This window comes from Scyliorhinus canicula, chromosome 4 (genome assembly GCF_902713615.1).
Source record: "Scyliorhinus canicula chromosome 4, sScyCan1.1, whole genome shotgun sequence".
NCBI classification, from domain to species: Eukaryota; Metazoa; Chordata; class Chondrichthyes; order Carcharhiniformes; family Scyliorhinidae; genus Scyliorhinus; species Scyliorhinus canicula.
In genome coordinates, this window is record NC_052149.1 from 119463379 (window position 1) to 119487889 (window position 24511).

Here is a 24511-nt window from a genome sequence, read left to right on the forward strand (position 1 = left end):
AGCCCTTGCAAATATGAACTGTTGGAAAGCAGCTTTTATGGAATCCAGCTGCACAATATATCAATCAACTATGGCATACTATTAGAAACCTGTCTCTGAATCCCCAAATTGGCTGACATTCCAGTTCCAGATGACAACGCAGAATGTGAAAGCAGGAGGATAGTGAAATGAAAGAATAGTTGTCAGTTCTGTCTGACCAATCCAAATAGGCAAATATATGTGCAGATAACTACAGGTTATCTCTTTGTTATGGTATTAAGGGCAGACTGGGAAAAGAAAATGTAACAAAAAGCTAATTTATGAAAAAAAGAGTCACTTTGGACCACTTGCATTTTGCCCATTAATTGTATCTTTCAATCCCACAGTGGTCTTGTGTCAATATTGGGCCATAACATCCGCCTAGCAGCATAAAGTCATGGCCCTCCAGAATTACAGCAGTTTAAAGCGCAATTACGTGCTCGAGAAACATGCTGAAACCTTTGCTGGCTGGAGCTGCTTGGTGCCTGCAGTAAAAGAATCGCTGAAGTCCATAGTGCGGTGCAACTCCAGTGAACTCAGCGAGGCGAAACCCCTTTTTTACTCTCTGGCTGATGAGACGCAGATAGGTTAAAAGGACCCTGTGGGGTGCTGGTGGTTGGGGTGTCCTGTGTGGTGTTTGGTCTGGGTGTTTAAACTAATTACACTAAACTTAAAGTGGTTTTATTTCTTCCAGCTCTTTCAGAGGACTATTGGGTGTAAAACTGGCAGAACCATCTGAAGTTATCGATTTAAATCACTTTGTGGATGCTTTCCAGCGCAGCACAGTTGTTCAGGGGACGTTGATGCTTCTGGACAATTGCCGCGTTAACCCTCACCTGGGAACTTCCCAGAGGGATTCCCTAGTGCATCTTTAGGGTAACCCCCCCCCCCCCCCCCCCCCCCCAATCCGACGCTGAAGTGTCAGGAAGTTATGGGCTGATGTTTACACTTCAGTCCAAAATACTTCTCACCCAACTAAATCAGCAGCTGGTAGGCTTCATTTCTGATTTTTACATTCTGGAGAATGGGCTGGATGTGTCCCTTGATGGGGGGAGGATGAGAGCGCTGCCATGGTGAGGGCTCAGAGGGTCATTCCCTTGCAGGAGGACTCCTCCAGCCTCACCTATTCCGTGTTTGGCTCTCGTATCCATCTCCTCACCCTCTTGGCTATGGCCGCCCAGTGGGAGTATTGTATGTTTGGCAAGGCTAGACAGCCCATATTCTTCCTCCTTTGCAGTGTCAACTTGGGGATCCACTGATTCTTATCCCCCCATACAAACGCCATAACCATTTTGTCCACTTTGTGGAAATAGGCCTTGGGGATGAAGATCGGTATGGATCTCAACAGGAAGAACCTCGGCAGTACATTCATTTTGATCATCTGCACTCTCCCCGCCAGGGAAAGCAGGAGTGCATCCCATCTCTGTAGATTCTTTTTTACTTCTTCCGCCAGACTGGTCAGGTTCCACATGTGGATCTGTGTCCAGTCATGGGCTATCTGGATCGGCGGGTAGTGGAATTTGTTTTGTGTTAGTTTGAATGGTAGCCCTCCAGGTCTGTCCCTCCCCCGTTCAAGTTCACCGGGAATGCCTCGCTTGCCCAGGTTGTGTTTGTAGCCCGAGAAGGCTCCGAACTCTCTCAAAAGCTGCATGATTGCTTTCAGGCCATTCTGTGAGTCTGAGATGTAGAGGAACAGGTCATCTCTGTGCTCTCTGCCCCTCTTTCTATACCCTTTTTCAAGACTCATAGAGCGATTGCCAGTGATTTAATTGACAGGGCGAACAAAAGCAGGGACAGTGGGCACCCCTGCCTTGTGCCTCTGGTGGTGTTGGTCTGAATGCTCGCCTCGGGGGTGTTCTTTCATCCATGAAATGAAATGAGGTGAATCCTGTCCCAAGCCCAAACCGCTCCAGCACCTCAATGAGATACTTCCATTCGACTTGGTCGAAGGCCTTTTCTGCATCCGGGGAAATGATCACCTCTGGTGTTCTCTCCCCAGAAGGGGGTCATTATTACATTCAGCAGCCGACTGATGTTCGGAGTTAGCTGCCTACCGTTGACAAAGCTTGTCTGGTCCTCTGCGACCAGCTCTGGTACACGGTTCTCCAGGCTCTTGCCCAGGACTTTTGTGAGTATCTTCACGTCTACATTCAACAGTGAAATGGGTCTATATGACCAACATTCCATTGGGTCCTTGACTTTTTTGGGTATCAGGGTATCAGCAATATCGTGGCCTGTGTTAGCAGAGGAGGCAGGGTGCCCCTCGTGAGCGAGTCTGCAAATATTTCCCACAGATGCGGAGCCAGGGCTGGTGCGAATTTTTTAAAGAAGGTCACCGGGAACCCATGGTGCTTCCAGCTCACCCCACCTTTCCTTCCCCACGATTCGCATGTCCAGTCCATCGAGGAAGTTTCATCTCCGCATCCCCGTCGGAGGATTCTCTAGATGGTCTCAAACATTTGGTTGACCTCTTTTTGCTCATCAGTCTTTATCCTCAATCTGCGCTATCTCCCTCACGACTGCCTGCTTTCGTAGCTGGTAAGCCAGTAGGCGCCAGGTTTTTCCCGTGCTCGTAGAAGGTCCCTTGTGTCTGGCGGAGTTGCTGCACTGCTTTCCTGGCGGAGAGCAGGTTAAAGTCCTATTTGTAGCTTTTTCCTCTCCGCCAGAAGCTTTGCGGTCGGGGCCTCGGAGTACCTTATGTCGACTTCCAGGATGGAGTCGATCAGTTGTCACCGGCCACCCTCTCTTCCCTATCTCTTTGTGCCTTGTAGGCTATAATCTCTCCCCTAATCAGCCCCTTCAGTGCCTCCCAGAACATGGAAGGTGAGACTTTCCCATTCTGGTTATTTGTAACGTATTCGCCTATGGCTTGTGATATTTTTTAGCAGAAGACCTTTTCAGCCAGTAGGTCCGTGTCCAACCTCCACGTGGGGTGCTGGGCACGGCCCATCTCCAACCTCACATCCATGTAATGTGGAGCGTGGTCGGAGATAACTATCGTGAAATATTCCTAGAAGCACCACATTCTCCACTGCAAAGAAGTCCATTCTCGAGTATGCCCTATGGACCGGCGAAAAGAACGAGAGTGTGAAGTGCTTACTTAACTACCATTGCCAATTCCCTATTAACCTTCAGCCATGTGGCCAGAGGCCTCCACAGTCAGTGGCAGTTATGGGTGATCGGCGGGACAGGCAAGCAGGGGCTGGGGTTTCCCATGTACTGGGTACATACGATCCATGGGGTGACGCGGCAGATCCGCGGGCTCTGAGACATCAAGCCCCCCCCCCCCCCCCCCCCTCTCTGGAGCAACCCCACTGCCCCAGCCTCATTGCCCGGGAGTGAAGATGGCTACTCACCTCTCCGTATCCCCACAGCAACCATTCCGGCAGCTTCACACTTTTAAATAAGGTGTTCTAATTGGTCCCTGCGTGACCACTTGCTGAGGAGACGGTTAGATGACAGGAGGCTGTTAGGTCAGGGGTCATTCCCGTTCATTGTATGGAGATTAGCCTTTAGTGATGATTATTGGCTTCTCCACGGTGGGATCCTGATTTGTTGTTGTGAGAGGAAAAGGTTAATGGTTGCAAAGGTGAAGTGCACCCATTCTGATTCACAACTCAAACCACAGTAGATCTTGTGCTGTATTCTCAAGTGATGCATTAATGATTAATAGTGTGCACAAAATAGTTTGTAGCTCGAATTCCACTGCAAAAGTTCAGCAAAGATCATATGGAAATGATGATGGGAACATTTGAGCACACCTTAACTGAAATATATTGACATTATCTGGAACTATTTTTCAGTTTCTGAAGTTGAGGAAAAGGTCACACTATTATGTTGGCTTCTGTCCTTTGTTCTGATTTTTTTTCCAACTGCAGTGGAAAAAGAACAGAATTCCTCATCTGTAGGGAACAAAAACAGATGTGCTCTAGATCAAAATTGCATCCTTTCAAATGGCTATTGTAAGCTGATTTTGATGGTATTTTGCAGTACTTGTGGCACTGCTGTATATTTCTTCATTTTTTTATTCATAATTTGTTTAGCAAAACTAAGCTTGACTTTTTTTGTAAAATTTTCTTCCCTTTTTCTTTGTCTGAAGGCAGTGCTGCAACAGCACTTAGCCCAAGGTCAATCTTGGCATGGTGAGTCAAAATGGTCTCCCAACACTCAATGCATTGGGCATCATAGCTGAATCCAGTTCTGTTCTCATCCAACATCCGCACACAAACCTTTGACAACAGATATTCATGGGCACTAAAATAATAGGTGTAGGAATAGTGCATAATTCATCTCCTTTCTCATCCCAACAGGTATATTGAATCCAATTATTGCACTCCCTTTCTATTTTGCATAGACCTGTGATTGAGCTTTACTACCTTCCTGGTATGTAGAACACGCAGGGTGCGCTGCATTCATTGAGAGCCTTTGGAAGAATCCTTGAATGATTTGTTAGAGGAAACGCACGGAGCTACAGTTGGTAAAGAGCAGAAACATCACAGAAAACATTTGTTTGTTATCCAAAGTTTATTCCAAAAAGAAAATTAGCTGAACTTTGCAGATGTGGCAAAATAGTGGTGCTCATTGCTGACCTTGAAGAAAGTGGCACAAAGATCTACTAACTGATTTCAATCTGCAGGAACATGAACAACATACACTCTAGAGCTTCTGGATTTCTATCAATTTTGAAGGAACTGCAAAATCTGGATCAATAAGCCTATTTCTCAGCCACACAGTTCATAAAAGTCCTTAGCTTGGTCTAACAGGCCACTCAGTTGTACCAAACTGCTAAATCTCAGTAACGGTGTCTATGAAACTGCCAATTGTTACAAAAATCCATATGAATGACTGCCATCATATAACAAAGAGAAATCTGCCATCCTTCCGTAGTCTGGCCAAAAATTCTGTCCATTGCTTGACTCTTAACTCTGAAATGGCCGCGGAAGCCACTCAGTTGTGCCAAGTTGCTGCAGAAAAGTCAAAAAGGAATAAAACCGGACTGACTATCCGGCACCAGAAATAATAGCAGCACACTGGCCATTTAACCTTGCAAAATCCTTCTTATTAGCATCTGGGTGCATTGCCAAAATTAGGAGAGCTGTCTCATGGACTAGTTAAGCAATAACCAAATGTAGTCATACTCACAGAATCATACCTACAGCCAATGCCCTAGACATTGCGATCACCATCTCTGGTTGTGTCCTATCTCACTGGCAGGACAGATACAGCAGAGGTGGCGGCACAGTGCTCTACAGACAGGAGGGAGTTCCCTTTGAAGTTTGAATATTGACTCCAGACTTCATGAAGTCACATGGCATCAGGTCAAACATTGGCAAGGAAACCTTCTACTGATTACCGCCTACCCATCTCTATTGGCTGATGAATCGAACCCCTCCATGTTGAACCCCACTTGGAAGAAGCACTGAGTGCAGCAAGGGCACAAAATATACTCTTGGTACCTGGAACCAATAGTTACATTGTAGCACCACTCCTGATAGGGCTGGCTAAGTCCTAAAGGACGTATCATCCAGTCTGGGCCTGTATCAAGTGGTGAGAGAACCAATACCAAGGAAAAACCTATCTGACCTTGTCCTCACCTATCGCAGATGCATCTGTCCATCATAGTGTTGGTGGGAGTGACCACTAGACAGTATTTGTGAAGGCTAAATTGCATCTTCATACTGAGTCTTCCATTTGTTGTGGTGTGTCACTACCACCATGCAAAGTGTGTTAGATTCAGAACAAATTTAGCACCTCAAACTGGCCATCCTTAAATGTAATGGCATTGAGCAGCGGCAGAATTATACTGAACAACATCTGTAATCTATTAGCCTAGTATATCCCTCACTGAAGAACATTACCATCAAGTCATAGAATCAACTCTTATTCAATGAGGAGTGAAGGAGAACATACAAGAAACAACACCAGGCAAACCCAAAAAACAGGCGCCAACCTGATAAAGCCAAATGTATGCCGGACTGCAAAAGCAGAATGCAATAGGCATAACTAAGCATTTCCACATCCAATGAATCAGATCCAAACTCTGCTGTCTTGCCAGATCAAGTTGTGAATGGTGGTGGGCAATTAAACAACTAATTGCAAGTAGAGTCTCCACAAATATGTCCATCTTTGATGGTGGGAGCCCAACATCAGTGAAAAAGACAAGGGTAAAACATAAACAAGCATTTTCAGCCAGAACTGCCAAGTGGATAATCTATTCATCTCCTGAGATACCCTGCACAGATGCCAGTCTTTGGCCAATTTGATAAAGAAACTGGGTTCAGCTACATAAAGAAACAGCTGAATGTGCTGGATATAGTGAAGGCCAGTGACAACTGACAACAATTGAAAATTGAAGTCTTGTGCTCCAGACCAGCCACATCCCGAGCCAAGCTTTATAAGTACAAACTACAACACTGGCACCTACCAAGATATACACTGCCTAGAGAAAACGTGACAAATCCAACCTGGCAATTACTGCCCCATCAGTCTACTCTCGTTCATCAGTAAAGTGATGTAAGGGGTCATTAACTGTGCTATCAAGAGGCACTTACTCAGCAATAACCTTCTCAATAACATTCTCATTGACATTTGGCTTCTGCCAGAGCCATTCCACGTCTGACCTCATTACAGCCTTGGTCCAAATGTGGACCCAAGTGGTGAGGTGAGAGTGCCTGCATTTGACATCAAGTGAAGCAAGAAGGATCACGTGCAAAACTGGAGTTAATGAGAATTGGGAAAAAACTATCCCCTGATTGGAATCATACCTAGCACTAAAGAAGATGGTTGTGGTTGTTGGATGCCCATAATCCCAGCCCCAGGGCATCACTGCAGGAGTTCCTCAGGGTAGCGTCCCAGGCCCAACCATCTTCAGCTGTTCATCAGCTCCTTACCTCAATCATAACAGCAGAATTACGGATGTTCGTTGACAATTGAAGTGTTCTGTAGCATTCGCATCTCCTCCAGTACTTAAGCTGCCCATTCCTGCATACAGCAAAACCTGGACAAGATTCAATATTGGACAATAAGTGGCAAGTAACATTTGTGTTACACCAGTGCCAGTCAATGACCATTGAAATAATCTTACCATCTACCCTTGGAATTCAAAGATATTTCCATTTGTAAATCCCTATGATCAGCATCCTGGGAGTTGCCCATTGATCAGATCCAGCCATATAAATACTTTGATTACAAAAGCAAGGCCACAGGTGGGAATTCTGTAACAGTAATACACCACCTAATTCACCAAAGCCTGTCCACCATCTTCAATGTCATGAAATATTCTCTACTTTCCTGGATGAGTACAGCCCAAAGGACACTTGGAAAGCTCATCACAATCCAGGATAAAGTAGTCTGTTTGATCAACACCCCACCCAAAACCTTAAACGTTCACTCCTTCCACAACCGATGAATGGTGGCACAGAGGTTTGCACAGCTGCCTCACATTGCCAGGGACCCGGGTTCGATTCCAGCCTTGGTCACTGTGTGGAGTTTGCACACTCTCCCCATGTCTGTGTGGGTTTCCTCTGGGTGCTCCGGTTTCCTCCCACGGTCCACACATGTGAAGGTTAGGTGGGGTTACCGGGTTACAGGGATAGGGCGGGGAGTAGGCCGAGGCAGCGGGCTCTTTCAGAGGTTCGGTGCAGACCCGGTGGGCTGAATGGCCTTCTGCACTGTAGGGATTCTGTGGATTCTACAAGAACATCAGAGATAGGATCCGGAAAAGCTCAAACGCCAAATTGTGCCTGCAATATTATTTAGTAATATCATTGTTAACTTTGAGCTTCAGCTCCATTTAACGTCCCTGAGATTTCATCCCTTCTTCCCTTCAAGGCAACTTGGTCTTTAAAATACTTGGGATATTTCCATTTGAAACCATTAAATCTTGTGGCCTTGCATGGACAACTTGGTGGTAGCATAATAGATTGTGTTGTTTAGTACAATGGTTCTGTTGCTACAAGAGAATTTTGCTCCTATTTACCATGAGCCAAGCCACCCCATGAGAGATCACCTGTTTAAAGTTATCTACTGTACATTTTTATAAAAGAAGGAAGCCTTCCAGTTTGTCTCAATTAATTTTTTATTTGGTTTCACATTTTCTTATTTGCATAAAATATGTCAATTAATTATCTGGCTTAGGTGGCAAGTAGCTACCCTGACACCAAGATGCCATCGTTGTTATTAAGTACTTCAACCCTGTTTTTGGACTGTTATTGCCATCTGCAATATTTAAAACACCTTTCATGCGATGTTATGAGGATATTGTTCAATTTTGCTGTGCCGCAAAGATTCCTACCTAAGGTATAGGTAATGCAAAGTGGAGGCATTCCCATGTGAAGAAAGAACAAACAAAATGTCCTCCGGCTGATGTCACTGAACAAAAACAGGTTTAAGAACAATACCAGTAAGACTCTTCGTCAATATGTACCTATTTTTCAGAATAATCTTCTAAAATGGTTGAATTTATTTTTCATTTGTATATGCTTTTACTTGTGTTCATATCACACAACTGCCAACCTATTCTTATATTTGCTAATATTAATCACCCCGAGGCAAGCAGAATGTAATTTCAAACAACCTCAGTGCAATGAAAGATACCAATATATGATCTTGCATAGACTAAACAGGAATTTTAGAAGCTTGACCTTTGTGCTGAAAATCCAAGTGGAAAAATAATAGCCCATGCATATATTATTGCTGGGAATTGCACAAACAAATGAATAACGAGAGCTCTCCAGATTTGACAGATGTAAATCCTGTGGCTCATAGTGCACTTCCCCTGGTGTTCACATTGAAAATAAAGTTGGTTGACCCACCAAAACAACCACTCCATGATTTTCTTCCTCCCAGATTGGGGTACAGTACCAGATCTGTTACTAGTTGTGGTCTTTTTCTGTAGGTTGCATCATGGACCAAGTACTGGGTGGCACTCTGTGGAACAAAACTCTATTACTACTCAGCCAAGTCTTTAAAACCAACAGAAAGAAAGCATGTAAGTACAAGTTTTCCCAAAAACCGGTTGTTCTCAGACTAGCTAGAATCCAATGAAAGCAATCTGCTATATTAAACATAATCTGTCTCAGTCCATGACAGTAGACACTCCCATTGGAAAGTTTTATGTTATGGCTCTTAAGGGAGAACATCAACATTTACTATTACATTTGCACAGAGTAACAGATTTTATATTTCTCATCAAAAGACAGAATACTGTGTTTTCTGGAAATCCGAAATAAAAATAGATGAAAATACTCAGCAGGTCAGGCAGTACCTGTGAAGAGACAGAGGTAATGTTTCAGATCTGTTACCTTTCATTAGAACTAGAAAGGTTGGAAATGAAATTGATTTTGAGCAAGAACAGATGGAACAAGGATAAAAGGAAGGTCTGTGATGGGGTAAAAGGCAGGAGAGATGGCATGACAGGGAATGATAGCTCATATGACTGCCCAACAGAAGGACCATAGACATAAGGGCTGGGATTCTCCCGCAATTGGCGCGTTGGCCCGGCGCCAAGAACTGCATGAACCACTCTGACGTCAGGCCAACTGGAAGTTGTGGAATCCTCTGCACTTCCGGGGGCTAGGCCGGCAGCGGAGGGGTTGGCGCCGCACCAACCGGCACCGAAGGACCTGAGGACGTTGACGCATGCGCAGAACCGCCGGTGTGGTTTTGCGCAGACCGGCCGCCGTGTTTCCTGCGCATGCTTAGGGGGGTTCTTCTCCGCGCCGGCCACAGCGGAGCCCTACAGAGGCTGGCGCGGATGGAAGGAGTGCCCTCACGGCACAGGCCCGCCCACAGATCAGTGGCCCCCATTGCGGGCCAGGCCACTGTGGGGGGCCCACCCGGGGCCGGAGCCTCCTGCGCCCGCCCCCCCCCCCCCCCCCCCCCCCCCCCCCCCCCCCGGACACGCCTCCACTAGACAGCCTACCAGCCAGGTCCTGCCGTGTGGGACCATGTCCATTTCACGCTGGTGGGACTGGCCAGGAACTGATGGCTACTCGGCCAATCAGGGCCCGGAGAATTGCCAGGGGGGCCGCTGCCGACAGCCCCCGACTGGCGTGGCGTAACCGGCGCCGGAGAATACGGCAGCCGGCGGCAGGGCAGGATTAACGCCGCCCCCTGGGGAATCTCCGACCCGGCGGGGGGGTCGGAGAATCCCGCTCCAGACGTCTATAATAAGAAATTGGAGTATGAGTAAGCCATTCAGCCCCTCAAACCTAATCCCACCATTCAATAAAATCATGGTTAATCTGATTGTGGCTGTAACTCCACTTTTCTGCCTGGCCTTCATAACCCTTGACTCCCTTGAATATATTCAATGACCCAGCCTACAATGCTCTGCAGAAATGAATTCCAAAGACTAATAATGTTTTAAGGAGAAATGTCTCCTCATCTCCATCTTAAATGAGACGCCCTTTATTTTTCAATTGTTCCACTGAGTTCTAGATTTCCCATCAAGTAGAATCATCTTCTCAGCATCTACTCTGTCAAGCCCCTCAGAATCTAATATGTTCCAGTAATATGTCTCCAATAAGTATACGCCCAAGCTGCTTAATCTTTCTCATAAAACAATCCTTTCATCCCAGGAATCAGCTGAGTGTACCTGCTCTGAACTGCTTCCAATGCAAATATATTTCTCCTTCAGAAAGGAGACCAAAACTGTGCACAATACTCCAGATGTGATCTCACCAATGCCCCTGCAAGGTTGCAGCAAGAAATCCCTACTTTTACACCCTATTCCTTTTGCAATAAAGGCCAACAGGCCATTTGCCTTTCCAATTACTTGCTGTTACCTGCATGCTAACCTTTTGAGAATTATATACAAGGAAACCCAGATCCCTTTGTGCTGCAGCACTCTGCAGTCTCGCTCCGTTTAAATACTGTTCTGCTTTTCAATTCTTCCTGCCAAAGTCAACCTCACATTTCCCAGATTACATGCCATCTGCCAAATGTTTGGCCCTATGATGTAACCTATCTATATCTCTTTACAGATTCTGCATCCTCCTCACAACTTGTTTTCCTACCTATCTTTGTATTGTCAGCAAATCTGGCTACAAAACAGTCAGTCTGTTCATCCAAGTCATGAATATAGATCAGAAATAACTGATCGCACTCGAGTAGTTACAGTTTACCAATGTGAAAGTATCCCGTTTAGCTTGACTGTCTGCTTCCTGTTAGTTAGCCAATCATCTTTCCATACTAATATATCACCCCCAACACCATGAGCTCTTAACCTGTGAGGTAACCTTTTTTGTGGCATCTTATCAATGCCTTTTGGAAATCCTAAATATACTACAGCTACTGGTTCACCTCTGTCAACCTGTTATTGCCTGTGTTTTTGTGCAGAAAACACCACTATTTGCCAGATGTCTGAAAGAATGGAGAGGGTCCCACTAGAGATTTTGCTGTCTGGGAAAATTGGCATTTAGATTCAGAATAATACAGCACAGAAAAAGACTATGCAATCCATCAAGACTGCTCCAATTCATTTGAAGACACTTGGGGACGAGCAATGCAATGGGACTATTTCCTTTCAATTTATATTTCTTCAACTATTTACCCTTGACTCATCAGCTGACCAGAGTGGGCAATGCAGCAGCTATCTCTAAAACCACAGTCCACTCTTCCCATACAAAGAGAGTTATTTTTTAGATGATTTGGTTTAAATTTGAGGCTTGAGATAATTGGCAAAAGATCTGTGAGCAACTGAAAGGAAAATGGTCGACTTTTGTGCTTTGACGTTGAATCTATAGGAAGCATAGATTCTTTAGAATTTAGAACAGTACAGCACAGAACAGGCCCTTCGGCCCTCGATGTTGTGCCGGGCAATGATCACCCTACTCAAACTCGCGTATCCACCCTATACCCGTGACTCAACAACTCCCCCTTAACCTTACTTTTTAGGACACTACGGGCAATTTAGCATGGCCAATCCACCTAACCCGCACATCTTTGGACTGTGGGAGGAAACCGGAGCACCCGGAGGAAACCCACGCACACAGGGGGAGGACGTGCAGACTCCGCACATACAGTGACCCAGCCGGGAACCGAACCTGGGACCCTGGAGCTGTGAAGCATTGATGCTAACCACTATGCTACCGTGCTGCCCCAAATGCCCCATTCTTCTCTCCCTTCCTTCTGCTTTCTCTGATTCTTTGATTTCCTCCAAATGATTATGGAACATGCTGTCTCCACCTTCACTGGTTTCAGATCATTTGATTTCTCACACGCCATGTTTTACACACGCAGCCAGCAGGCTGTTAAAATTGTGTTATGTCATAAGACCCTGATTTTCATTCGTTAAGAGGCTTGATTCAGGTAGGTGTCTGGCTCACTGTGCGAATGGCCCCAGAAATATGGCAGTGGGTAAGATCTCATCCAAGCAGTAAAAGCAGCAGCTTTTTCAGATTGTTACAAGCCCATTTTCACCAGTGGGCAGAGTTACAATTAGCTCTTAAGTATCTCCAATTCTTGCTTAATTTAAGTTTGAGGCACAATTATTTCAGTGAACATCTGCAACATTTGAAGTTTCCAGTCTTTGCTAGAATTTGACAGGTCTGCTGAGACTGTAGGTCTCTCATTTGAAATGAGGGGAACACCTGTTTCCCTTGACTCTATCTGGCAGACTTGTCTAAACAATACTGAAATGAGGATTTAAAAGTCTCACCTTTAAGGATATGTTCTTTAAGTGATTTCATGCTCTACATGACCTGATTTCACCCCTCTCCCATGTAACCTCTTTTCCTTTCTCATGAGATTTGTTGTGCGTGACTCTCTTGTTATGATTACTCTGATTTTGCAGGCCCAGAAAATAACTGATTTATACTCCCAGAGGATAATTATTCAATATGAGATGGTGGTTATCTTCATAATGTTATTAATATAATATTTTTTAAAGATTGCCTCTTTAGGGTTTCCCCTTCATTAATGACTTCAGCTGATATGCATGGCGTGCAAAGAATAGTTGGGCATGATGGGCACTTTCATCCAAGTGATATCTGCTTTACCATGTGAATTACTGATGAGACCATCTAACTATTTGTATGTGCTCTCAGAGGATGCATCTGCAGATAATGATATACTGGCCGCAATTTTCCACGCAATGGCCACGTGTTTCATGGAAGAGACCCACCATTGGCCAGCGGCAGAATTTTCTGATCCCGCTATTGTCAATGAAGTTTCCCATTGAATGCCCTCCTTGCTACCGGGAAACCTACACCACATTCCTAGGGATCCTTGTCCAAACTTAGAAAAAAACAATGTCAGCCACAAAAATAAAGGGGGCGATTCTCCGATCGCAGGACTAAGTGCCCGAGCCGTCTTGAACGCCGTTGCACTTCACGACGGTGCGAACAGGCCTCCGCCGCGACCAATTCAGGGGCAGAAAAGGGGCCAGCAGCGGTGCCGTGAGAAACGCGGTGAGTCGTGCGCAGGAACGGCGGCGTCATGCTGTGTAATAGGAAGTGCGCAATCGGCACACAGACACCGAGGTCGGAGATGGATGAGACCCGCCGTGCCGCTCCCCGCTTCTGGGACAACGACCTGGAGGCACTTCTAGACGCTGTGGAAGAGCACCAGGCCATCCTCTTCCCCAAACGTGGCCACTGGCAGCCGTGCAGCACCGTGAGGCATGGATGGCGAGAGGTCGGGGTGGCGGTCAGCGCTGTGGGGCACATACCCCACACGGGAGACCAGTGCAGGAAGAAACTGCACAACCTCGCAAGGGTAAGTACCCCGAGACTTCCCCCGAGCAACGCCTCACCCTGTTCCCTCCCCTTCCTGCCGACAGTGGGACAGTGGGGGGGGGGGGGGGGGGGGGGGGGGGGTGCTGGGGCGCCACGTTGCACCCGGGACATATAGGAACCCCCCACCCCACCCCGTGGGCAGGTGCCATGGCTTGGGTCCCAGTGTCCCCACCTAGTGATAATGCTGCTTACATGTGTGTATCCTGCTAATGACTGCCCACCCTGAGTTTCATTCGCCCCCCCCCCCCCCCCCCCAAAACCAGGACAAGACAGCTCACAATCAGAGGGAGCGTTCAATAACCGGACGGGGATCACATGAGCTGACCCCCTCACCGTCTACCAGCAAAAGGCTGTGGACCTTACTGGGGGAGCTGCCAGCCGGGAGGTAGCGCCGTGCCAGGTCGGAGGCGAACCCCAAGTGAGAATCCCCTGCATGCAGTCCCTCAGCCCATCAGTACCCCTACCCCCCCTCACACACCACCCCCTCACACCCCACCGCCTGACACTGCACCACCCCCACAGTCCACCCTCTCACACCCCACCGCCTGACACTGCACCACCCCCTCACACCCCACCGCCTGACACTGCACCACCCCCACAGTCCACCCCCTCACACCCCACCGTCTGACACTGCACCACCCCCACAGCCCACCCCCTCACACTGTCCCCTCCACCCCCTTACATACGACCACGCTTGCCTAACGAAGCGTGCCTTATTGTGTTCTCCAGGGCCCGAGGAGCCCCACCGTGGAACTGCTCGGTCACCCCGCCGCCATCCAGCTCCAACCTCTTCCGGCCACAGGGACGCAGGGGATAGAGGGGAAGGATCACGGGCAGGAGGGCCCTCCTCTGAGGCGGGGCACCGAGGACTTATGCACAGAGGACAGACAGAGACGTCAGGACAGACAATCATGACACATATGACAGTGAGATGGATAAGGAGGGTACAGCGAGCCAGGACAGTGACAGCGACAGGACAGCCCCTCAGGACAGTGACGCACAGAGGACATTGCAATGTACGAGGCACAGGGGCACGACACCTGGCATGGACCATGGACTGAATGCACCGGGCCAAGGTTCCAGCCAGGGGACCCCAGACCTGGTACAGACGAGGACCTAACGGCCGCGGCACTGCTGTCACCCACCATTTCAGCCATCGCAGATACACTCACCTCGGTTGGGCAAGTAAGTGACGAGGCTTCTGGGTCACAGACTGGTGCGCACCACACAGCCGAACCGGTACAGCAGGTGGAGGTAGGAGCAGCCGAGGGGCTGGACGGCTGGAGGGCAGGCCAGCCCAACACCCAGCTGTTGCCCAGACGGTTCCCGGATTCCTGGGCTTTCCAGGCTCAACCACAGACCCGATGCATTTGCAACCCAGGGACCAGACACCGGGATGACGGTTGTCTTCCGGCAACTGCACACGCAGCTGGAGGAGCCCATCCGCGTCCACGCGGAGGGAGTGGTGCCGGTCATGGCTGCCACACAAGCCGCCACCGCACAGGTGACGTCCGCGATGGCGGTAATGGGAGAAATGGTTTCGGCCATGGGTCAGGTTCTTCAAGGCGTGGTGCTTAATGTGCACACATCATCCGTGGCCCACGACAGGGCTGCCCTCTCAAAGGCAGCCATGTCCCAGAGCCAGATGGACATTGCCGCCGCGCTCCCGGGTCTGGCCCAGTCTCAGCAGGCCATGACCCTGACCCAACAGGCCATTGCTGAGAGCATCAACGGCCTTGTCCATGTGGTCGATGGCGTCGCACAGACCCAGCGGGAGGTAGTGCAGTCCCTGACAGGGATGTCGCACTCCCTTAGCTCCATCGCCGGGAACGTTCAGACACTGGTCGATTCCACAGCGGGCCTCCAGGACTGGCAGCGCCAGGTGTCGGTGGTGCCTCCGCACGCACCACCGTCCCTAAGAGAGGCACGGGGGCCACCGGGCTCCTCGAGGGAGGAGGAGGTCCCGTGCCTGTCCCGGTTGCACTAGAAAAGGAGGGACCGGAATACTAGCAGTTCCCATGTCCTGACTCTGGTGCATCTGATGGGTAGCGGGCAGAGGAGGGTGGCACCACGCCATCCAGCATGCCCACCGAGCAGCCTGGCCCATCCAAGCCGGGCCGGACAAGGAAGCGCGCGCCGACGGGGAGCCACGTGAAAGGGCAGGATTCTCAGCGGTCCGACTCCACTCCTGATGTACCATCTGGGGAAACACCTAGATGTAGTGGTAGGGCCCGTAAGGCCAAAAGGTTAGACACGTAGTAAGTTGGCACGGGTGCAGGGCACAGATTAGTAATAGGGGCTAGGGCCTGTGTCTTTCAATGTCCGGTGCCTGGGGGGGAACGTGAGGGTGCCCGGTGGACGATGGTGTTCGGAAATCATTGCAAGGATGAGGCTGGTTGCCCCCCCCCCCCCTCCAACCCCAAACACGCCATCGTCCTCAGTGCTCCGACGCCTGCTGCCCCACATGGACATGTGATGGAGTGTCCATGACGCATAAAGGGGAGACCGAGGTGGGGGTGTTCAGATATGGCCATGAGTCAGACTTTCAGTAGCAATCTGTAGCTCATAGCTCATCGCAGAGTGGGTTGTCATCATCCAACATGGCAATGTTCACACCCGCTTACGGAAGTAAAAATGTAACGACAATAACGAGGTGCCAAAGGTGTAGGGTTGCGTGAGAGTGGTGCCGTGTTTGGTAGGGTTGTGCGATGGTGCGGGAGGTGGGGGGGGGTGCTGGGTGGTGCCTTTGCGCGCGGTGAACGGTGCGAGTGCCCTGCACACCGATGCCCTCCCCCTAGTGTGCGAAACGTCCGGCGATCAACGCCTTGCGTGCTCGCTGTCCCAGCCTGTGGCGTCATGCGGCCTCCCGGCCATATCCCGCACCCCGGTGGTGTCTGTGCCCCGCCGCCCTCCCATCCTCATCCTCCACCTCCTCCTCCTCTTCATTCTCCTCATCCTCGTGTTCAGAGGCGACACCCTCATCGGGCTCACCTGCTTCTTCCTCCTCCATGATATCGCCCCTCTGTTGGGCGATGTTGTGCAAGAAGCAGCATGCGACTACGATTTTTCCGACCCTGTCGGGGTCGTACTGTAGAGCGCCTCCAGAGCGGTCCAGGCACCGGAATCTTATTTTAAGGAGGCCGAAGCACCTCTCCACGACACCCCTGGTTGCAGCATGGGCCTCATTGTAGCAGGTCCGCGTTAGTCTATGGCCTCCGTATAGACGTCATCAGCCATGGCTGCAACAGATAACCCCTGTCGCCCAGCAACCAGCCCCTCATCTGGGGGAGGGTGACCCTCGAAAATAGCGGGGATGAAGGACTGCGCCAGTTTAAAGGCATCATGCATGCTGCCCGTGTATTGGGCGCACACGTGCATTATTTGCATTCTGTGGTCACATACCACCTGGACATTCATTGAGTATGTCCCCTTCCTGTTCAGGAAACATCCCTGTTCCGCGGCGGTTAACGCAGGTTGATGTGCACCCCATCCACAACGCCTTGGACCATCGGGATCCCTGCCACTGAGGCTGTCAGCCTGGTGTGCGTGGTCCTCCAGGAAATCTGTGTATCGTCCTGCCACGGCATATAGGCCGGCGGTAACGGTCCGGATGCACTGGTGCACCGATGCCTGAGAGATTCCACAAAGGTCCCCGCTCGGCACCTGGAAGGAGACTGTCATGAAAAAATTTAGGGCGACCGTGACCTTCACTCTCACAGGGATGACATGTCCTCCCCCCTTCCACGTGGAGCCAGGTGCACCATTAGGTGGCACATATGGCCCACCGTCTCACGGCTCAATCTGAGTCTCCTGCATGCCGCTTCCGTGAGGGCCTCGAAAGAAATGCAGTCCCGGTAGACACGGTAACGCATAGGCCGCCTTGGCACGACCACCTGCTCGTGCTCCTCCCCGGTGCCCCATCAGGATCTGAGTCGTCGACCTCTTCCTGGCCATGGAGGTCATTTGCACCCTCTGCCTCCACTTGGACCTGTTGGGCGTGATGGCCTGCAGCAGGAGCGCCTGGCACGGGGCCCTCCGCAGCCACTCCCTCTGCTGCATCTGCCTCTGCAGCACCCTCACTGAGCTACCTGGCTCGCCTGCACCGAATGCCAATCTGCATCGCTGCCGCCACGACGGCGAACATCGATGGCCATTGTGAAAACATCAGGAACTTGAAGGGGGGGGTTGGGCGAGAGAGGCAACAAAATTTGTTAGGAGGGCACTTTGGCACATAGCCAGCCAGGGTCCTTTCGATGAATGGGTGCCCCGGCTGCCTGGTCACGGTTCATTCACGCACGCACCGTTACACCTGCCCACAGTGTCCGTTTCCCGCACAGTTCACCCCATCCCGCCTCATTGCAGCGCCAGCGGCCACAGCTCTTCACCATGCCCTCGAATTGGAAAGGTGTCTTCGCCACCTTCCTGCCATGCCACTCCAGCTGGGGGTCTCGGTCCAGCAGGCAACCGTGGAGGGCCTCCCCACTTGACAGGATGGTGGCATCATTTGCACCACACACTCCTCCTTCCCACTTCTCATTCCCCCACCCCCTTCCCCTTCTCCTACCATCTCCCCCTTCCCTCTACTCATTTCCACAACCCATCCTCCTAGCTCTGTCCTCCCCCATCCCAACCACCCCTCCCCCATCCCAACCACCTCTCCCCCATGGGGGATCGCGGTAAACGCCCCCCACTACCCGCCATCACTGGCCGTTGACGCAACTTTCTCCTTCCTGGGTTGAGCCCGCCCACTCACTTCCCTGATCCACATCATCAGCCAGCACGAGTGGGTGACAAATTAATTTATTTAGCAAAGATGAACGGCGACGGCGTGACCTGGGGGTCACGCCGTTGAGACTTCGGCCGATCCGAGTTGGAGAAGAGCGGGGGACTGGGAGAATCGCCTCTACTGTTGCTTGGCAGATTCTCCGGCATGCGCGGCGCTGACCTCGATGACGCCATTCTTGCCGGTTGCGAGAATGGCGGAACGGCGTCGGACCGGCGTCACGAGTAAAAGTGGAGTGCACAGTGATTCTCCCAGGCGGCGCGGAATGGGAGAATTGTCCCCAAAATGCTGGAAAGCATTTTTGCTGTTACTCAGCAACAGAAATAACATGCTATTAAGTAGCTGAAAGATATGATAGATTGATGAAAGTTGAGTCACCTTAGAGATTTCCTAGGAGCCAGGGACCATAGTTTGAAAATCTGCGATTGAAATGTATCACTTAATATTATTTTGCTCAAGTTCCAAATTAGGATCAGTGCAAGTGGGATGTCATTTTCATTCAAATTAAATTGCAGCATTATTGAACCTTTTTTACAATCTTCTGTCATGTACTTTTAAAAACCTCCTTAAATACTCATCTTTTGAACCAAACCCTCAGTCAGTTCTCCCATAGTGACAGCACCCATTCCACTTTTATAAGTGAGTTTGCATATTCTTTTACATTTAAAGCAATATATAAACGCAACTTGTTCAGAGATGTGCTCTACTGGCACAGCAAGAAACCATTAATACAGCTCAATGAGTCCAAAAGCTAGTCTTTTTTTATGTTCCTTTGAGTTTTAGTAATGTGCTGTTTCGTACAGCAATACAGCCTCTTTACTTGGCAGAATCTTAAGAAGTCCAATAATCCAAAGCCTTACTGATGTCAAAGTTTTCTGTTTTCCAGTTCAAATCAAGTTTGAGTAAGAGCGTGTCTGTTGTGGGTTGGATGGTGATGATGGCTGATGATCCAGAGCATCCAGATGTTTTCCAGCTTACGGACTCGGAACGGGGTGAGTAATGAATGGAAAAGGCTCTAATTTCCTCTCACTTTGTATTAGTTTCAATCTATTCACGTGGCTAAGTGAACCAAAGACTAGCAAATATATTGTATTTATAAAGTTTCTAATTGGGCAAGTAATTTCTAATTCTTAATGATAGAATTGATTTTCTTAAACACAGTAGAAAACTTTTCAACGTTGAATTTAATACTGTAACTATTCAATGCAATATTTTTGTCTCATTCATTTTCAGGAAATTCTTACAAATTCCAGGCTGGTAATAGAGGGAATGCGATGCTCTGGTTTAAACATTTGAGTTCTGCCTGCCAAAGCAACAGACAACAGGTACAATTATTATCATATTTCACTTTCCATCTGCAGCAGTACATGTGTATCAAGACAGATTTTGAGATTGATATGTAGCAGTACTTTTTGAAGAGGATTTTTAAAATGAAATATATAAGTTGAATATCCTGATTTTGGTCTCTTAAAATAAGTAATTTTTCTTCACATTACATGATGGTATCCTTTGAAACTCTTTACCTCTGGAAAAGTACCAGACCTGAAAGGTACACTGGGACAAAGTCTTGGTTACAAACTTTAGGTGGCTCTTAACAGGGCAAAAGAAAAGGTTTTTTTTTCAAGGATGGAATATATTAATGATTTGGGTGCCTTGTACTGAAAATACAGAATGATAATATGCAGGTACAAGGTGCAATTAGGAAGGTGAATTGTATGTTGACCTTTATTGCAAGGAGGCCAGAGTTTGAATAATCTCAGGCAGAATTCCCCCAAGACCTTGCTGGTTTTTTCCATGGCAGGCTGGGGGGAGAATATGGCGGGTGACCAAGAAATCAGTTTCACGCAGTCATGAATTTACAGTGGGATCTTCCATTGGTGCCTGCCATGGCAGGTCTGAAAGCAGTTGGGCAGCTGAGGAGGGTGAGAGGGATGGTTTATGAATATGGGGAGAAGGCGAGCAGGATGTTGGCGCACCAATTGTGGAAGCAGGGGGCAGCGACGGAAATAAGGATGGGGGAGGGGGGGGGCGAATGGGTTGTTTAGGGATTTTTACAGTAGGCTGTATGAGTTGGAACCCCGCCTGGGGTGAAGGGGATGAAAAGGTTTTTGGAGGAGTTGGAGTTCCCAAAGGTGGTTAAGGATTTGATGGAGGGCTGGGTGCCTCCATTGGGCTGGTAGAAGTGGGATGAGGGCATTCAACAAGGCGAGGGAGCAGGCGGTGCTCCCCCTCTCTCCCCCCCCCCCCCCCCCACCCCCCCCCACCCCGACGCTATTGCAAGCCTTGATTTCCTTCATTTTGAAGCGGGATAAGGATCCAGAGCAGTGTGTATGTATAAGCCGATCTCACTGTTGAATGTGGATGCCAAGTTATTGACCAAGATTTTGGCATTGAAAATTGAGGACTGTGCCGGGGGTCATTGGGGAGGAACAGACCCAGTTCATGAAGGGCATCTGTGGGCTAATATCAGGAGATTATTAAATGTGATAATAATGCCCTCCGAGAGACGAGAGCTGGAGGTGGTGGTCGCCATGGATGCGGAAAAGGCCTTTGATCGGGTGGAGTGGGACTATTTATGGGAAGTTTTGGGATGGTTTGATTTTGTGGATTAGGTTTGGTTGCTGTACCAGGCACTGGTGGAGAGTGTGTGGGTGAACTGGGTGAGCTTGGACTATTTGCGGCTGCACCGGGGGACGAGGCAGGGGATGTCCACTCTCCAATCTCCCCACTGCTCTTTGCCTTGGCTATAGAGCCGTTGGCGATGCCGCTGAGTGTCGAGGGGCTGGGCAGGGGATAGTACAAGGGGGTGGGGGGGTGGGGGGGGGGGGGTGGAACACAGGGGTCTCGCTCTACTCGAAAGATTTGTTACTGTATATTTCAGACCCGTTTGGTGGTATTGGGGGGATTATGGGGATCTTAGAGGATTTGTCCGATTTTTGGGGTACTAATTGAACATAGGGACGAGTGAGGTATTTTCAATCCAGGTGAGGGGGCAGGAGAAGAGACTGGGGAGATGCCATTCAAGGTGGGGGGGGGGGGGGGGGAGTCTCCGATATTTGGCCTGGTGCACGGGTGGGAGCAGCTGCATAAGTTAAATCTGGCTCGGTTGGTGGAGCAGATGAAGGGGGACTTTAGGACATAGGATACGCTCCACTTGTCATTGGCGGGGCGGGTTTAGATGGAAAGATGATGGTCCTCCCAAGGTTCGTGTTTGTATTTCAGAGTCTCCCAATCTTCATTCCGAAGATATTTTTTTCTGAAAGTGAATGCAGTGATCTCAGGGTTTGTGTGGATGGGTAAAGTCCCACGGGTGAAAAAGGTGTTGCTGGAGCATGATCGGGGATGGGGGGGGTGGGCTGGCTCTCCCGAACTTTATAAATTACTACTGGGCGGCAAATATAGCGATGGTCAGGAAATGGGTAGTTGGGAAGGGGTCGGTGTGGGAGCGGATGGAGGCAGCTCATGTAAGGACACGGGTCTGAGGGCACTGTTAACGGTCCCTCTGCCGTTCTCGCTGGCCAGGCACTCCACAAGCCCGGTAGTAGTGGCGGCCCTGGGGTGTGGGACAGTGGCATTAGCACATAGGGCTGGAAGGGGCGTGGGCTGGAGGGGACGTCGATGTGAGCATCGATATGTGACAACCACCGGTTTGCTCCGGGGTGGCTGGATGGGGGGACTTCGGGGGTGGCAGCGATGGGGATCGAGCAGTTTGGAGATTTGTTTGTAGACGGGGGCTTTCCTACTTGGAAGAGTTGGAGAAGAGTTTGAGCTGCCCGGTGGGAATGGGCTCCGTTACTTGCATGTCAGAGGTACTGAAAGTAAAGGTGGTCCCAAGTCCAGAGGTGCCGATTTTTGATGTGTAGGAAGACCCGGGAGTCCAGGGAGGGGCGCGATAGGCCGATGTCTTGCCCTTTGCCTCCCTAGTAGCCCGGAGACGGATCTTGTCAGCATGGAGGGACTCAAAACCCTCGAGGTCGGGGGTGTGGGTCAGTGACATGGCTGGGTTTCTCAGGCTTGAGTAGATTAAGTTCACCTTGAGGGCTCGATGCTAGGGTTTGCCCGGCGGTGGCAGCCATTTATCAACTTCTTTGGAAAGGACTAAGCTGTCAGCAGGGGGCGGAGGGGGGTTAAAAAGGGGAGGCAGAGGGAGTTGGGTTAGGTGGGAGTAGGTTGGTGGGGAATTGTTCTGGGGGTGTTGTTAATGTAAGGCCAGGTTGGCTGGGTTTTGTTTTAATTGGTGTGTGGTTGTTTATTCTGTTAAAATTTATAATATATATGCCTCAGTAAAATATTTTTCAAAAAGAAAAGATATACTGGCACTGGAGGGGTGCAGAGGAGATTCACGAGGTTCCACCATGGCAGCCAGTGGAATTTAAGTTCAATTAATTTTAAAAATCTGCAATGTAAAGCTAGTTTCAGTAATGTTGACCATGACAAGCTATCATCAATTGTAGTAAAAACCCATTTGGTTTTCCTGCACGGAGGCACAGTGGTTAGCACTGCTGCCTCACAGCTCCAGAGCGTCTGGTTCGATTCCCGGCTTGGGTCACTGTCTGCACTTTCTCCCAGTATCTGCGTGGGTTTCCTCCGGGTGCTCTGGATTCCTCCCACAAGTCCCGAAAGACGTGCTTGTTAAGTGAATTGAACATTCTGAATTAACCCTCAGTGTACCCGAACAGGCGCTGGAACATGACGACTAGGAGATTTTCACAGTAACTTAATTGTAGTGTTAATGTAAGCCTATTAGTGACACTAATAAATATGAGGAGGCACGGTAGCACAGTGATTAGCACTGTTGCTTCACAGCGCAAGGGTCCCACGTTCAATTCTCGGCTTGAGTCATCGTCTGTGCGGAGTCTGCACGTTCTCCCCGTGTCTGCATGGGTTTCCTCTGGGTGCTCAGGTTTCCTCTCACAATCCAGAGATGTGCGGGTTAGGTGGATTGGTCATACTAAATTGCCCCATCGTGCCCAAACGTTAGGTGGAGTTGCTTAGGTAGGCTGCTCTTTCAGGGGCTGGTGCAGACTCGATGGGCCAAATGGCCTCCTTCTGCACAGTAAAATTCCATGATCTATGATTCCGTGGTTGAGAGGATTAGCTTATGAGGAGAGACTGAGTAGACTGGGACTATACTCATTGGAATTAGAAGACTGAGGGAGGATCTTTTAGAAACATAAAATTTTGAAGGGAATATTTAAGCCAGAAGCAGGGAGGTTGTTTCCACTGGCGGGTGAAACTAGAACTAGGGAGTTTAGCCTCAAATTACAGGAGAGCAGATGTAGGACTGAGTTGAAGAGGAACTTCTTCGCCCAAAAGGTTGTAAATCTTTGGAATTCCCTGCTCAGTGAAACAGTTGAGGCTACCTTGTTGAATGTTTTTAAGGCAAAGATAGATAGATTTTTGACAGTAAAGGAATTAAGGGTTATGATGAGCAGGCGGATAAGTGGAGCTGAGTACACAAAAAGATCACCCATGATCTTATTGAATGGCAGAGGAGGCTCGAGGGGCTAGATGGCCTATTCCTGCTCCTAGGTCTTATGCTCATCAGCCCTAATTTCTCTTCTGTGGCTCAGCATCAAAATTTTGATGTTTTACTAGGTTGAAGGTGCTGTATAAATTCAAGTTGTTGTTGAATGATCCTGGATCATCCCAAGATAAATATGTAGCATTGTACCATTTCTGTTTTTCTATTGGTAATACTGCCATGATGGACTTAGGATACAGACTTCTTTGACATTCACCTCCGAAATATTTTGAGTTTTTCCATAGCCAAAATTCTAAAGAAAATTTACAGCTCCCACAAGATGATCATTAAACTGGCACAAAATAAGATTCAGCCTTTATTACACCGAACAACAAAAAATTGCAAAGAGCTTGAAACAACCAACTTCAAATTCTTGCAGTTGCAAGAATCTGCTACTCAGTCAAATTGCTGAGTTGTAATTTGCTTTCAGCATATTTTACTCTGTAA

The 24511-nt window shown here is 49.0% G+C and overlaps 1 protein-coding gene across 4 annotated transcripts in view; it reads left to right on the top strand.

Moving 5' to 3' along the window:
* Positions 1 to 24511, top strand: part of ralgps2 (Ral GEF with PH domain and SH3 binding motif 2) — a 646420-nt gene that overhangs the window by 599938 nt on the left and 21971 nt on the right. For all 4 annotated transcript variants that reach the window (XM_038795105.1, XM_038795106.1, XM_038795104.1 and 1 more), the window contains 3 exons: positions 8915 to 9007; positions 19427 to 19532; positions 19774 to 19865. In XM_038795105.1, coding sequence (XP_038651033.1) covers positions 8915 to 9007; positions 19427 to 19532; positions 19774 to 19865 — 291 coding nt within the window. The remainder of the gene's footprint in view (positions 1 to 8914; positions 9008 to 19426; positions 19533 to 19773; positions 19866 to 24511) is intronic.